A 14,842-nucleotide genomic window follows, 5' to 3' on the forward strand; every position below is an offset into this window, starting at 1 on the left:
GAAAGAAAGAAAGAAAGAAAGAAAGAAAGAAAGAAAGAAAGAAAGAAAGAAACCTTGTTTAGAGCTTCCAGTACTTCAGAAGGATTGAGACAGTGCACGCTTCTACAAGCACAAATGGACCCTATACAGAGTTACCAGTTCCCACATGTAATGTAAAGAAATGGAGATAGCTAGTTTCTCGGGCAAACTATTCCACCTAGATTCCCAGTGTATCCTGCTTTTAGCCCCGCTGCAAGTGTTATGATGACAAATACGTATGCTCATTAGTATTATGTGCAATATCAAACAGTAGTTTCAGCTCAGGCCACATCAAATGCCAACCCAGCTCAGCCTACTGCTTCACAGCCTCTACATTTGGCACATGTTCCTGGGGAGTAATCTCACCAGCTCCAAATCTAGTGGTTAAAGAAAATGGATGCAAAGGAGGATGTTCAAATGAATGCACAGGGAGGGTCAGTGCTAAATGAAAATGTCAGTTGACACTGGCTAGATTGGAGGTACATGTTTTCACAAGCTGCAGTTCCCTTCAGCACAGTATATTTCTTTTCTTCGTTTTTTCAGTTTATCATGGCAACGGAAGTCATGTTACTAGTTTATGTACAGCAAATTTTCTGTTAGGCAAGAAAGAGGTCAGCAACAGGCTCCCTGTAACATTGTCACAGTTAACAGTGATGGGAAACAAACATGAAAAAGTAGATGGATGATGGGCTTAATGGTGAGGGCTGTGAAGGTGCAGATGAAGATGACCATCAATTTAAAGACCTCGAGGGCCGCCTGTGTGGCTCAGTTGGTTAACTGACTGACATGGGCTCAGGTCATGCTCTCGCAGTTTGTGAGTTTGAGCCCCGGGCTCTGTGCTGGCAGCTCAGAGCCTGGAGCCTACTTTGGATTCTGTGTCTCCCCCTTTCTTCCCCTCCCTTGCTCACTCTCTGTGTCTCTCTGTCTCTCAATAATAAATAAATGTTAAAAAAAAAAAAAAAGGACCTCGGTTAATGGCTTTTGCTTGGTCTTTTATCACTGCGTTCTGTACCTAATACCAGAGGGGCTACCAGATGTCAGCAGTTAAGCATGAAAAGTTATTGCAGCTGAAGAGGAGGGTTTGACTTTAGGAAAGTGTTTTAAATAATAGTGTAGTATATGTGTGTGTGTGTGTGTGTGTGTGTGTGTGTGTGTAAACACACATACATGTTATATATAATTAAATATATAACCTTTTTATTATGTACAGAGGTTTTTTTTTTAAAATGTAAGCCTATATATATGAATACCATAAACACAAATGGATTGCTAATTGTGTGACTTTTAAAGATGCTAACAGAACATAGTGTAACAACATTGATCTTCCAAACTTTATTCATCTCAATTATATATATTATACCAAGACATATTTATGAATCTTATTTTTTGTTTTAAGTTTACTTATGTATTTTTGAGAGAGAGACAGCACGAGGAGGGGAGGTGCAGAGAGAGAGAGAGAGAAAGAGAGTGAGAGAGAATCCCAAGCAGGCTCTGCAGTGTCAGTACAGAGCCCAATGGAGGCGTGAACTCCTGAAGCATGAGATCATGACATGAACCGAAACCAAGAGCTGGATGCTTAACCAACTGAACGACCCAGGTGCCCCTATGAGTCTTATTTCTTTTTTTTTTTTTAACATTTATTTATTTTTGAGACAGAGAGAGACAGAGCATGAACGGGGGAGGGTCAGAGAGAGAGGGAGACACAGAATCTGAAACAGGCTCCAGGCTCTGAGCGGTCAGCACAGAGCCCGACGCGGGGCTCGAACTCACAGACCGCGAGATCACGACCTGAGCCGAAGTCGGATGCTTAACTGACTGAGCCACCCAGGCTCCCCGAGTCTTATTTCTTAAAAGAGCTGCTTTGTGTATAAATATCTATGGTTAGTAGTTCAGTGTGTGTACCATTCAGTGTGTAATTTAATATACTTTCTATGAATTATTCTGAAAGTTTTAAATGGATGATCTCACGGTTATTAATGAAGAATGTTACTGAGTTTAAATGTGCTACTAGCTTCTTGTCTAGCCATAAACCAAGAAACTTAGCAGTGATCTTAATTTTATTGGGTAAGGGACACCTATTTTAAGAGCATGTATCATCTATTGGAGTTAGTACCTTAAAGAAAAGATAGCTCTTCAGTGGAATCAACAGTGGTATAAAATATTTTATAAAGGCAATATAAAAGATAATACTTTTATAAAATCAATTATCCTAGAAATCATTTTACATTACAAGAAAATTACGGACCAGTAACTCTCATGAGCATAAATGCAAACACTCTTAATAAGATTTTAGTGAATAGAATCATCAATAAATAAAAAGGATAATACATGGTGGCCAAGTGATGTTTGTCCTAGGAATGAAAGGCATCATCAGATCAATAGACTTTAAGAAGAAAAAAAATTATATGATCATCTCAATAGATCAGAAAAGGAATTTGATTAAACTGTTTTTAGTTTAAAAAACCATAAAAACCATTTATAGTTTTAAAAAAACAGCAAAAATATGAATAGAAGGAAATATTCACATCATGATAAAGGGTATCTACAAAAAAAATCTACAGCTAACTTAAGTTTTCATGGTAAAAGACCCAAAGTTTTTCCCCTTGGATTAGAAAGTAGGCAAGAATGTCTACTGTCACTAATCCTAGTCAAAATCATAGTGGAAGACCCACCCAGTGCAATAAGGCAAGAAAAGTAAATAAAGCACTGCAGATTGGGAAGGAAAAAATGAAACCATCTCTATTTATGTCTGACTTTATGGTCTATCTAGAAAATCTGACAGAATCTACAAAAAAAGCTGCTAGAAGTAATGAGTTCAGCAGGATTACAAGATCCAAATCGGCATATAAAAATCAATTATATCTTTGCAATAAACAATGAGAAGTGGAAACTAAAAAAACATACTATTTACTAGCACTAAAAATCATAAATACTTAGGTATAAATTTAACAAAACATGGCAAGATTCATACACTGAAAATGATAGAATGAAAGAAGTCAAAGAAGACCTAAATAAATGGGGATATATACCATGTTCATGGATTTGAAGATTCATTATTCCAGGATATTTGTTTCCCCCCCTCCCCCAAACTATATTCAATGTAATCCATTCAAAATCCTGGCAGTTTTTTTCTTTTTGGTAGAAATTGACAAGCTCATCCTAAAATTTATATGTAAAGCCAGGAAAACTAGAATTTTTGAAAAGAAAAAAAAGTTGGAAGGTTGACAGTAACTGATAGTTAGGTTTATAGTAAGTTTATAGTTAACTTTGTAGTAAGGTTAAAACTTACTATAAAACTACAATAATTGAGACAATATCCACCCCCAAAAATGCAAAGGCATTTAAATGGAAAAAGAATAGTTTTTCTCAATAAATTTTTGTTGGAACAATTGGATATCATATGCAAAGAGGAAGAAAAAAAAAAAAAAAAGAACCTTGCTGGCCTCCAGAGGAGATGGCACATGAGCTGGGTGTGAAGTCTGGGTATATTTACATACAAGCCTGGCATACTTCTGCCTCATTGTAGGCAGTTGGTATAGAGCCTGTGGAATACACATTCTAGAGGCTGCATCTCTATCTATCAAGAGCCCTTATATCTACCTTAACACCATATATAAAAATTCAAATCAGAATATAAACTATAACATAACTAAAACTGTAAATCTTAACTATAAAACTGCTAAAAGAAAGCATAGGAGAAAACCTTAGTACCCTTGGGTTAGCCAGAAGAATGATATATTAAAATTTTTGTGATAAGTTGGACTTCATCAAAATTAAGAACTTTAACTTTAGCCTCTCAAGAGCCATTCTTAGGAAAATGAAAAGACAAGCTACAGACTGGAAGCCGTTTGCAAATTACAAATTTGATAAATGAACAAAATGAATATATTAAAAACACATAAAGAACTCTAAAAACTCAATAACAATCCAGCAGAAGGTGGCAAAAGATTTTAACAGATGCTTTAACAAAGAAGATACAGACATCTATAGGCAGATGGCAAATAAGCACACTAAACAATGCTCAACATCACTAGTCATTATGGAAATATATGTAGAAATCAGAGATACCACAACATACCAATTATACTGGCTAAAATGAAGAAGAGGAGAAAAACCTGATAGTACCAGGTGTTGGTAAGAACGTAGAACTCAGACATTGGTGGTGAGAATGCAGAATAGTACATATAGCTTTGCCAAGGTTCACTTCAGTAAATAGTTTCACAATTTCTCATAAAATTAAACCCATACTTAACATGTGACCCAGCAGACATAACATATGTATGACTTAACATAATTCACAAACATATGACTTAACATATGACCCAGCACTCTTATACCTAGGTATTTACCCAAGTTAAATAAGAACTGTGTTTATACAAAAACTAGTCCATGATTGACTGTAGTGGTTTTATTCATAAAAGAATGAATTATGAATTCATTCGAGCTTGGAGCGTCAGAAATGTTCTTCCTTTGCTAAATGGATAAACAAACCAGGATATGTATACAATGGACTACTACTACTTAGTAATAAAAAGAAAGAAATTCCTGCAACATGTAACAACATAGATGAAAAATGCATTGTTCTAAGTTGAAGCCAGACTCAAAAGACTATATACTGTATGACTTCATTTATATGACTTTCTGGAAAAGGCAAAACTGTTGACACAGTAAGCCAATCAATGGTTGCCTGGAGTGGGAGTTGGATTTGACTTTTACAAAGGACGTAGGTAATTATGGAGGAGGCTGATAGAATTATTCTATATCTTTACTTGTGGTAGTAATATGTATGTTGGTCAAAACTCATGGAAATGTACACTAAAATGGGTGAATTTTATTAGATACAAAAAATCTAACTGATAGCATCAAAAAGGGCTTCGTAAGATCCTTGGGTCTTGAAAGTTTTGAAGGTGTCCTGGTGGGGAGTAGGGAGGAGTTCAAGGGACAAAGGATTTGCAAAGACTTAAAGGTAGCAAACAGTGGTGCCTGGGTGGCTCAGTTGGTTAAGCATCCAACTCTTGATTTCAGCTCTAGAGACTTGAGATTTGAGATTTTTGTGAGATTGAGCCCTGCATTAGGCCCCACACTGTCAGCATGGAAACTACCTGGGATTCTCTCTCCCTCTCTGTCTCTGCCCCTCCCTCGCTCATGCATTCTCTCTCTATTTCTGTCTCTCAAGCATTAAAAAAATTTTTTTAATATTTATTTATGGGAGAGAAAGAGAGAGCACAAGCAGGGAAGGGGCAGAGAGAGAGAGGGAGACACAGAATCTGAAGCAGGCTCAGGCTCTGAGCTGTCAGCACAGAGCCCGACAAGGGGCTTTAACTCACGGACTGCAAGGTCATGACCTGAGCTGAAGTCAGACACTTAACCAATTGAGCTTCCCAGGTACCCAGTAAGTAAGCATTTTTTAAAAAGATACCAAACATACAAAGTTTTACATACTTTCACTTGTTTGGGAAGTCAGAAGTCTAAAAATACACAGTGGGAGAGGTGACCAGGAGAAGTAGACCGGATCCAGGTTTGGAACACCTCAATTGTTTGGTAAAGAAGTCTTTGTAAGACTTTCACATTTAATTACAAGACTTATATTGTTTCATGTTTTATGATTATATCCATTATTTCCAAGCCCTGCAGGCATCTGCCCCCCTTGAAGCCTTTGAAAGAATACCTTCCTCTGTCCCATATACCCCCAGATAAGTGTGGCTCACCTCAGTTCATTCAGGTCTTTGTTCAAAGCTGCCTCCTCAGAGAGGCCTTCCCTTACCACCCTATCAAAACTGAGACCCCCCCTCCCTGCATCCCCACCCCATCTTCTCCTTTCTATTCCTTTTACCCTACTTCATCTATCCTGGTAATGCTCACTATCTCTTGACATTTATTCATGTGTTGATTTATTTGCTCTCTTCCTTCTTTGAAATTTCTTTAAGAGCAGGGTTTGTCTAAGATATATCCCCAGAGCCTCACACTTTTTGGAGTAAACCATATATGCAAAGGCCCTGAGGTGCAGATGACCATGACATGTTAAAAGAGCAGGAAGTGGGGCGCCTGGGTGGCTCAGTCAGTTAAGCGGCTGACTTCGGCTCAGGTCATGATCTCGCGGTCCGTGAGTTCAAGCCCCGTGTCGGGCTCTGTGCTGACAGCTCAGAGCCTGGAGCCTGTTTCAGATTCTGTGTCTCCCTCTCTCTCTGCCCCTCCCCCGTTCATGCTCTGTCTCTGTCTCAAAAATAAATAAACGTTAAAAAAAAAAAAAGTTAAAAAAAAAAAAAAGAGCAGGAAGAAAGCCAGTATGACAAGAGGGAGGGTGCTAGGTGATGAGCTGAGAGAGGCAGGGGACAGGTCATGAAGGCCTTTGTAGACCACAACAAATGGTTTGGGTTTTATTCTGCATATAATAGCCTCTGGAGAATTGTAAGCTGGGGGACAAGGAGGGGATAACATCATCTGATTATATTTAGTCTAAAGATTCTTGCTGCTATATGAAGAATAGAACAGAGGCGCCTGGGTGGCTCAGTCGGTTAAGCGTCCAACTTCAGCTCAGGTCACGATCTCACAGTCCGTGAGTTTGAGCCCCGCGTCGGGCTCTGGGCTGATGGCTCAGAGCCTGGAGCCTGCTTCCGATTCTGTGTCTCTTTCTCTCTCTGCCCCTCCCCCATTCATGCTCTGTCTCTCTCTGTCTCAAAAATAAATAAACATTAAAAAAAAATTAAAGGGGCGCCTGGGTGGCGCAGTCGGTTAAGCGTCCGACTTCAGCCAGGTCACGATCTCGCGGTCCGGGAGTTCGAGCCCCGCGTCAGGCTCTGAGCTGATAGCTTGGAGCCTGGAGCCTGTTTCCGATTCTGTGTCTCCCTCTCTCTCTGCCCCTCCCTCGTTCATGCTCTGTCTCTCTCTGTCCCAAAAATAAATAAACGTTGAAAAAAAATTTTAAAAAAAAATTAAAAAAAAGAATAGAACAGGGCAAGAAGTAAAGCAGTTATAAAAGCTATGGGGACAGTCCAAAGGATGAGATGGTAGCTTGGATTAGGGGGTAGCAATGAAGATGGACAGAAGTAGATAGAAGGCTTATGGATGGATCTTGGCCATTTATGGGTGAATTGGGTATGGAATGTGGGGCAGAGAAAAAAGGCCAGGATAACTCCCAAGTTTAAGGACCTGAGCAACCTAGTAGATGGTGGTGGCATTACGGAGATGGAGAGTGAGGGAAATATACCTTGGGTGAGGGGTTGGAGTAGAGAATGAAAAACTTTTCATGTTTTTGTTCCATGAACAACAAGGGGCAGAAGGTTTTTTTTTTTTTTTTATGTTAAAGTATTTTTTTTTGTTGAGATATAATTGACACATAATAATACATTAATATCAGATGTACAGCATAATGATTCAGGATTCTTTTCTTTTTTAAAGAACTTGGGCTTTGGTGTTTTTCTCTCTTTAGCTGGTGTCTCAGTTTAGGCTGCTATGATAAAGCAGAGAAAGTACCACAGACCAGATGGCTTATAAACAACAGAAATCTATTTCTTACAGTTCGGGGGCTAGAAGTCCAAGATCAGGCTGTGTGGTGGGTTCTGGAAGGGTGCTCTTCTGGATTGCAGATTGCTGACACCTGGGCAGAGAGCAGGGCTAGGAAGCAAGGTCTTCTGTGACTCATAAGGGCACTAATCCCATTCATGAGGGCTCCTACCTTATGCACTCATCTAATCCTAATTACCTCCCAAAGGCCCTACTTCCTAATACCGTTATATTGGGGGTTAGGATTTCAACATATGAATTTTAGGAGGACACAGTCAGTAACAGGAAAATGGAGGCTTTAATCAGGGGAGGGACTTAGTTTTTATCTTAAGCAACTGCTCTGGCAAGCCTGTCGATGAGACATGGAAAGGGTGACATTAGGAGTGAGAGCAGTTGGTGATTTAGTGTGGCATCAGGTGGAGAAAAAGAAATCCTGGGTCAACACTAGAGCAGTTTACACAGGATGGGGCAGAATTAGTGGGAAATGGTGATACCAGATATCTCCGGTGACAGGTGAGTCCTAGGTGATGTTCCCATTTCTATGCTCAGAGACATCCAAGAAGAACTGGGTGTAAGGGATGTGTAGATAATTTTTTATCAGTTTGGATTATATTAAGTGCCTCTATACCTTTAAAGAACTGACTTGATTTTTTCATTCTGATACTATTTGCATACAGCACCCAACAGTATACCTGAGTAATAGGTAAGCTACCACAGTACCGTGGGAGTGAAGTTGGTTGGAATGCAGACAGCCAATGTGGAATCTGAACAAGGTGACTGCTCATGGTTTTCCCTGTGTTCTGTGTGCCAGCATCTCACTAAGCACCTGTGGCCTTGGAATGAGTCCCAGCTGTATCAGATTTGTATGTCCACTGGAGGAAGGATTCAGGGAGTACAGAGGTACAGCTTAACGAGGAAAATCTCTTATCTTTGGAAAGGTGGCAAAGTGGAGTACCAGATGTGAGGAGCCTTCTCCATGGATGATACACTTGAGCTCCTGTAGAAATATATCTTGGGTGGAGCTGACTTCTCTCTGAGCTCTCATTTCAGGGAGTGTCCCTTTTGCCTCTTGTATGCTGCAACTTTTGCTTCTGGGTTGTCTCCTTTCCTTCCTTGTCTGGACTCTGACTGGTCCTGGTCACAGGTCTTTGTTTTGCTGTTCTCTGCTAGATGCATGGACTGTTTTTAAATCCTACCGTGGTCCCGTGTTTTTCAGCCTGAGAGAAAGTTTGGAGTGGTGGTGGTTGGCGTTGGCAGAGCTGGCTCAGTGCGGATCAGGGACTTGCGGAATCCACATGCTTCCTCGGCGTTCCTGAACCTGATTGGCTTCGTGTCCAGGTGGCTGGCATTTGTCTTGTGCCTTGTAATTAATTCATGGGAAGACCAGTGAGAATGGATTAGGGCTTGGGACATAGAGACTCTCCAGACCCAGGAGAGAGAAAGCCAGCTCTGGGGTCATTCCAGAGAACTGGATCAAGTTTGGATGGCTTTGGGGTCTGGAGTGCTGGGCCTGCAGCTGGGGTGTAAGGCGAGTCAGCCTTGATGGGACTGTGAAGACAAAGGCAGAGAAGATGAGAGCGGTGCCTAATAGTTACAGAAGGGTCACAGTGAACACATGTGGATTGGCTAAAAGAAGGCATTAGGTGTGTACCAGTTAATCATTATGTCAGTTATGATGGCCATCTATGTAGTGGCCCTGGGTTTTATAAGCCTTTTCAGCTACTTGACATAAATACCATTATCAACCCTACTTTACAGATACAGAAACTGAGCCACAGAGGGGTTAAATAATTTGACTATGGACACACAGCTGGAAAGTCTAAGACCTGGATTTGCATGCATGTCTTTTTGATTCCAAAGCCCTTCATCTAAGCAACATGTGTTCTTTTCCTTTGATACTTTTGAGCCTTACTTTTCTTTAAGGTTTCGTTTATCTCCTATAACTCAATCAAAACCAGACTTCCCAGCATGTTTCTTCTTCCCTGACCCATAGGGAAGGTGCTCAGCACCTTCCTTCATCACTTACCACTTCCTCATACACACCATTCACTGAACTAACACCATATAACATCATTTAGGAGTATTAATTTATGAGTGAACAAGATGTAGGCACTTTCTTGGCTAAGGAGAGGGGGTGGCATGCAACTTAGACACCTCTCTGCTTTCTAGCGCTTTAGAGAAATCAAATAAATAGTGGCACAAAGCATGTTTTAACTCCTGTGATGGTCCCTGCAGATGTTTTTTCCATATCTTAATTCATGGGACCTACTTTCCTCCAGTTTACCTGTCTCAAACCTGGCTTTTCCCTTAAGGATATGAAGTGGGTTTTGGGATAGTAGAAAGACCCAGAAGTGCTAGGAATCTGCCCTTGGGCAGTCTTCTCCTCTCAGTAAGATTCTAAGGGAGTTGCACACAAATGGGAGATCAAAATTATTATTAGCACTGTAACTCCCATTGCACCCCTGCCTGAAGCCAGGTTGAACACAACACTTGGGCTCAAGGCTGAAGCAGGGCCTCTCTTTGTCCCATAAGCCCCAGTCCCCTGCCAGCTGGCTGCTGTGACTGATACAGTCGAAACTCCTAAGCTACCCAAGTCAGGAGGGAAGATGGCCTGCTTTACAGTCCTGCCATTCTCACACTGTTCCCCATTCTTCATGACCTACCCGCTGTGTTGTAGCATCTCCCTTGGAAGCCTACTCTGAAACCTTAAAGTGGATGTTCCCTGCCTTCCTTGAATTACCCACCTATACCCCCAACACAGCATTTCTCATATTAATGTTGTGATGTTGCTACATTTCTGCATGTGTGCCTTCCTTCCTCTTTTAGACTGTGAATGAAGTCTGGTATAGTCAGTGTTTGGCCAAATGCTTGGAGCTGGCAGTGATCATAGAGACCACTTCTCATGAGATAAAAGGAGATCAGTTGTTTTTATTTTAGAGATGGAATAATTCAAAGACCGCCATGTCATATAGGCTGTTAGCAGTAGTGTTGGCACTCAGTGCCAGATCTCTTGACTTAATCCCTGAGGCTGTTTTTCTCACTCCATGTTGGAAACTGTCCTGGAAACGGGACAGAGGAAATTAATTTCTTTATATCCAAAAGCTAATTATCAGGACATTGTTGGGAGGAGAAGAGAAGGATAAATACAAATAAATACAAATATAAATATAAATTATAAATATAAATATAACATATATATATGTATGTATATATGTGCTCATTTATTTATTTGATATTCTGTGTACTTTTGAGTTGCATTTCTGTTATTTTAACTAGACGAGAGCTCGGGAACATCGATGAAGTCCAGCAGATTTCTTTGGAAAATGCTCTTTCCAGCCCAAAGGTAGAGGTTGCTTATATCTGCAGTGAGAGCTCCAGCCATGAGGACTATATCAGGTGGGTTTTCAATGTAGGTATTCTTTGCCTTGCACAGTAATGCAGGAGTATAAAAATGACTGGGAAAGCTGAAATCTTGCAAAGAACTTTTAATAATCAAAGGGAAAAGGGGCACCTGGATGGCTCAGTTGGTTAAGCGTCCAACTTCAGCTCAGGTCATGATCTCATGGTTGGTGGGCTCGAGCCCCGTGTCAGGCTCTGCGCTGACAGCTCAGAGCCTGGAGCCTGCTTCAGATTCTGTGTTTCCCTCTCTCTCTGCCCCTTCCCTACTCGCACTCTGTCTCTTGAAGATGAATAAATGTTAAAAAAAAAAAAAGAGAAAAATTTTAAAAAGGGAAAAATTACAGTGGGGCCATTACCTTTAAAAATTGTCAAAATCCTAAAAACTCTTACTATTGGTTATAAAAATATAAGAAAATGAACATTATGTAAAACTAAAATTTATTTAGTACACTGTAATTTAAAACAATAGAAACAAAGAATTAAAAGAGTTTTCTTTGTAAAAAACTGACAGTAGTTTGAATAGTGTTGGTTTCTTCTCATGGTAGGATGTGGAGCCAGCATCTATTCTGTGCCTTGGCAGATTGTTGTAATCCTTTCTTGTGCTTTTAATATTGTTAAATATCTCCAAGAGTTCCTTTAATATGAAGTATTTTTGCCAAGAGGTGAGGAAAGAAGTAGTGGTGGCATCGATATCATAGAGCAAGGGAGGTGACATGTTCCTCTGCCCCAGCTTCAAATGCAAAGCTTAGAGCCCTTGAGGCATTGGGTGGTACTGACCCTGGAAGGAGGAGCCCCACAGGATCTGGCGGCTAACAAGGCAGTACCAGTCGCCTCCCTGAATCTCACTGCCCTCTTAGGTCCTTACATTAAATTGAAGCTGCCACCGTGCTATTCCCCAGGAGTAAGCTGCTCCCTCCTTGTCACTCCAAGTCTAGTGTGGAAAGAAACACCTTTCCTTGGTTCCCTTTAACCCACTTTGGCACCAGAATGTATTTCCTTAAAAAGGTAATTGTGTAATTTTCATCTTATAAATGTTTGTACCTTAAGAGTATCTAGAAAATAAAATCCAAACTTCTGAGCGTAGCATTCTGGGTTCTTCACAGTCAGACTCTCAGCTACGTTCATGATTTTGTTTCCCTCTCATCCCTGAGTCCACTTCCCTGCCATGCCGAAATTCATACTATTATCCAGATGGACAAATTTCCCATAAATATCCACACCTCTGCATATGCTGCCCAAAGTGAAATTCCCTCATCTTGCATGTTGCACCTGGAAAATGCCTCCTATTTCAAGACCCAATTCAGATGTAGTTACTGAAATCTTCTCAGACTGCCTCAGGCAGAGCTGCTGTCATGGGTTCATGGGTTTGGTAGTCTTTATTTATAGCTATCATGTGGTAATAGACAATTTTCATATTAATGTCTTTTATTTCTCCTCCAGAGTAGCTGATAAATAGTGCCTAGTTGAATACATGAGTAGTTGAATGGATGCATGTTCAAATTAACACATAACTGGAAAGTCATTGTCCTCTAGCACATTAGAAAATAATAGGAAGTACAATTCGTCCTCCTTATCCTCTGGCCCCAATTCTCACTGATTCTCATCTGTAGTCCTACATAACTTGGAGATTTATGTGTATTTATAACATTCCATTCTCTGTTATGCAGGGCATTTTAGTGAAGCTTACTTGAATATATTTTCTCTCTCTTTTTTCCAAAGGCAGTTCCTTAATGCTGGTAAGCATGTCCTTGTGGAATATCCAATGACACTGTCTTGGGAAGCCGCTCAGGACCTGTGGAAGCTCGCTGAGCAGAAAGGTGACGTATGTTCTGTCTGGAGCACAGACTCTCTTTTAGAGTTTCTGCCTGTAAGATGTCTTTGGTACCATCTTTATGCCTTTAAAACTTAACCCTATGTCAGATATGTTACTGGTCCTGTGGGCTCCCAACCCCCTACTCATCCCCAAAATTGTAGGCACGCATAAGGAGCACGTGTGGAGGGCCAGCAGGGCAGAGGGATGCGTGGGAATTTGCACATTTTTGTTAGAGACTTATCAGAGTCTTTTACTCTAATGAAAAGCATGAATTAGCTTTGCCCTGTGCCAGTGCCATGATATTATTTTGGTGTTATTCATAGGAAACATTGCTAGTAGAAAAATGCCCAAGTCAGAGTAATGCATACCCAAGTCTTATATGCATACTTTTTTAAATTTTTTATTCAAAAAAATTTTTTTTAATGCTTATTTATTTTTGAGAGAGAGAGAGAAAGAGACAGAGTGTGATTTTGGGAGGGGCAGAGAGAGAGAGGGGGACCTAGAATTCGAAGCAGGCTCCAGGCTCCAAGCTGTCAGCACAGAGCCTGAGGTGGGGCTTGAACCCGTGAGCGGTGAGGTCATGATCTGAGCCGAAGTCAGACGCTTAACCGACTGAGCTACCCAGGTGTCCCTATTTTTTTAATTTTTTAATTAATTAATTTATTGTTTAATTTACATCTAAGTTAGCATATAGTGCAACAATGATTTCAGGAGTAGACTCCTTAATGCCCCTTACCCATTTAGCCCATCCCCCCTCCCACAACCCCTCTAGCAACCCTCTGTTTATTCTCTATATTTAAGAGTCTCTTATGTTTGTCCCCCTCCCTGTTTTTATATTCTTTTTGCTTCCCTTTCCTTATGTTCATCTGTTTTGTATCGTAAAGTCCTCATATGAGTGAAGTCATATGATATTTGTCTTTCTCTGACTAATTTCGTTTAGCATAATACCTTCCAGTTCCATCTGTGTACTTGCAAATGGCAAGATTTCATTCTTTTTGCTAGTGCTGCTATAAACATTGGGGTGCATGTGTCCCTTCGAAATAGTACACCTGTATCCCTGGGATAAATACCTAGTAGTGCAATTGCTGAGTGTAGGGTACTTCTATTTTTAATTTTTTGAGGAACCTCCATACTGTTTTCCAGAGTGGCTGCACCAGTTTGCATTCCCACCAGCAGTACAAAAGAGATCCTCTTTTCTCTGCATCCTTGCCAACTCTGTCGTTGCCTGAGTTGTTAATTTTAGCCATTCTGACAGGTGTGAGGTGGTATCTCATTGTGGTTTTGATTTGTATTTCCCTGATGATGAGTGATGTTGAGCATCTTTTCATGTGTCTCTTAGCCATCTGGATGTCTTCTTTGGAGAAGTGTCTATTCATGTCTTTTGTCCATTTCTTCACTGGATTATTCACTTTTTGGGTGTTGAGTTTGATAAGTTCTTACAGATTTTGGATACTAACCCTTTATCTGATATGTCATTTGCAATTATGTGCATACTTTTGTAGTTTGTGTTGTTTCTCAAGAGGAGTATTTATCAAATATCTCCTACATGTTAGGAACTTGGGACCTCTACTACGTGCTTCATATATTATTTTGTTTAATTCTAGAAACCCTTGGAGGTAGGTATTTTCTCTTATGCATAGGAGCTTATGTATAGGAATCCATGGCTCAGAGAAGTTCAGTAATTTGTGCCAGATCACAAAGCTAGTAACAGGACTATATTGGAAGATAGAGATTTGAATTCAGTCCTTTCCAGCTCTGAAGTCTACATTCATTCCTCTAAGCCATACTGCCTTCCAGAGATTTTTGTTTTTACATTACCTGCACAAGTCCCTCTATGGAGGCAACAGGAATTAACTATAATGTTTAATGATTAAGGGACCTAGTTACATGAAGTTGAAATTAAAAACTCTTTGTTTCAGGGACACAGGAGTACTGATGCATAGGGGCACTTGTACCCCAATGTTCATAGCAGCACTCTCAACAATAGCCAAATTATGGAAAGAGCCTAAATGTCCATCAACTGATGAATGGATAAAGAAATTGTGGTTTATATACACTATGGAATACTACGTGGCAATGAGAAAAAATGAAATATGGCCTTTTGTAGCA

General features: G+C 40.3%; 1 protein-coding gene and 1 pseudogene across 1 annotated transcript; both read left to right on the top strand.

The window, feature by feature from the left end:
* Window positions 1-45: 45 nt before the first annotated feature.
* On the top strand, window positions 46-688 carry LOC121024626 (homocysteine-responsive endoplasmic reticulum-resident ubiquitin-like domain member 2 protein; annotated as a pseudogene).
* A 7,487-nt stretch (window positions 689-8,175) lies between these two features.
* Window positions 8,176-12,877, top strand: LOC121024624 (biliverdin reductase A-like). The gene is made up of 4 exons (XM_040466829.1): window positions 8,176-8,294; window positions 8,738-8,859; window positions 10,798-10,917; window positions 12,640-12,877. Exons 1-4 carry the CDS (start codon window positions 8,277-8,279, stop codon window positions 12,827-12,829), a joined length of 450 nt encoding a protein of 149 aa, XP_040322763.1. The 5' UTR covers window positions 8,176-8,276; the 3' UTR covers window positions 12,830-12,877.
* Window positions 12,878-14,842: the final 1,965 nt, after the last annotated feature.

Source organism: Herpailurus yagouaroundi, unplaced genomic scaffold, assembly GCF_014898765.1.
Source record: "Herpailurus yagouaroundi ecotype Mexico unplaced genomic scaffold, PumYag 66474, whole genome shotgun sequence".
NCBI classification, from domain to species: Eukaryota; Metazoa; Chordata; class Mammalia; order Carnivora; family Felidae; genus Herpailurus; species Herpailurus yagouaroundi.